Source organism: Fulmarus glacialis, unplaced genomic scaffold (genome assembly GCF_000690835.1).
Source record: "Fulmarus glacialis isolate BGI_N327 unplaced genomic scaffold, ASM69083v1 scaffold25615, whole genome shotgun sequence".
NCBI classification, from domain to species: domain Eukaryota; kingdom Metazoa; phylum Chordata; class Aves; order Procellariiformes; family Procellariidae; genus Fulmarus; species Fulmarus glacialis.
Window position 1 is genome coordinate 3,174 of NW_009214002.1, and position 961 is coordinate 4,134.

The 961-nt window shown below is 64.4% G+C and overlaps 1 protein-coding gene across 1 annotated transcript in view; it reads left to right on the plus strand.

Annotated features, from left to right (window-relative positions):
• TMC6 (transmembrane channel-like 6) overlaps nucleotides 1-961 on the plus strand; it is a gene marked incomplete at both ends in the record, with an annotated part of 4,848 nt that overhangs the window by 3,169 nt on the left and 718 nt on the right. The window contains 2 exons of the mRNA XM_009578407.1: nucleotides 319-394; nucleotides 685-818. Coding sequence (XP_009576702.1) covers nucleotides 319-394; nucleotides 685-818 — 210 coding nt within the window. The remainder of the gene's footprint in view (nucleotides 1-318; nucleotides 395-684; nucleotides 819-961) is intronic.

Consider the following 961-nt stretch of genomic DNA (forward strand, 5'->3'; position numbering starts at 1 on the left):
CTTTGCCCCCCCCCACATTTCTGCAGCTCCCGGCCTCGTGCCCCCCTGCTCACGGAGGGGATTCACACCTGCGCTGCTGCATTCCCACTTGCAACACACCTGGGAGCCACAAAGGCTACAACTGCCCTGGGAGTCAGTGAGATCCCAGCACAGGCTGCGCAGCAAACCTGGCACGGGGTGTCGCGTGCTTGCTCTTTGCTTTATGAAAGCCTGACCGCAGCTGGTGACAGCGCCCTGCCGCTGCCCCCAGCTCTGCCCACTACTGGCTCCCGCGGGGCCCAGACTGGGGATGAGCTCGTTTTCCCCCCTCTCTCCCAGGCTGGGCGTTCTCTTCGCACCACTCCTGCCGGCCGTGCAGACGCTGAAGCTGCTGCTGCTGTTCTATATCAAAAAGGTGTGAGCTGCCCCCCGCCCGGCAGCTCCCCACGCGTCCCCATGACGGGCAGCCCTGTGCTGATGCTGCGCCCTGCCACAGTAGCACGCAGCAGAGGTGCTGCACTGTGCAGTGAGCAGCGCCGTCCTCGTGGGAGGGAGGAGGTGTTGCTGGGGACAGGGTGTCCCTGAGCTCGCTCAGCTCCCGGCGGATGGGACGGGATGGCGAGGTGGGGGCGGCTGTCCCGCTTGCACTCCTGGGGCCTTTTCTTGGGAGATGGCAGCACATGGGACTCTGCTCCCTGTCTGTAGACCAGCCTGATGCAGAACTGCCAGTCCCCCAGCAAACCCTGGCAAGCATCTCACATGAGCACCGTCTTCATCACCCTGCTGTGCTTCCCGTCCTTCCTGGGTGCAGCCATCTTCCTCTCCTACACCATCTGGTCGTGAGTACCTGCTGGTCCGTGGCTCAGAGTGCAGAACCGCTAGCTCCCTAGCGAAGGAGAGGGACTTGGGGAGACCATGCCTCCCCGGCCCTGATGGCACGCAGAGCACATCGCGCCCAGCACAGGGCTGTGCAGTGCTGCCC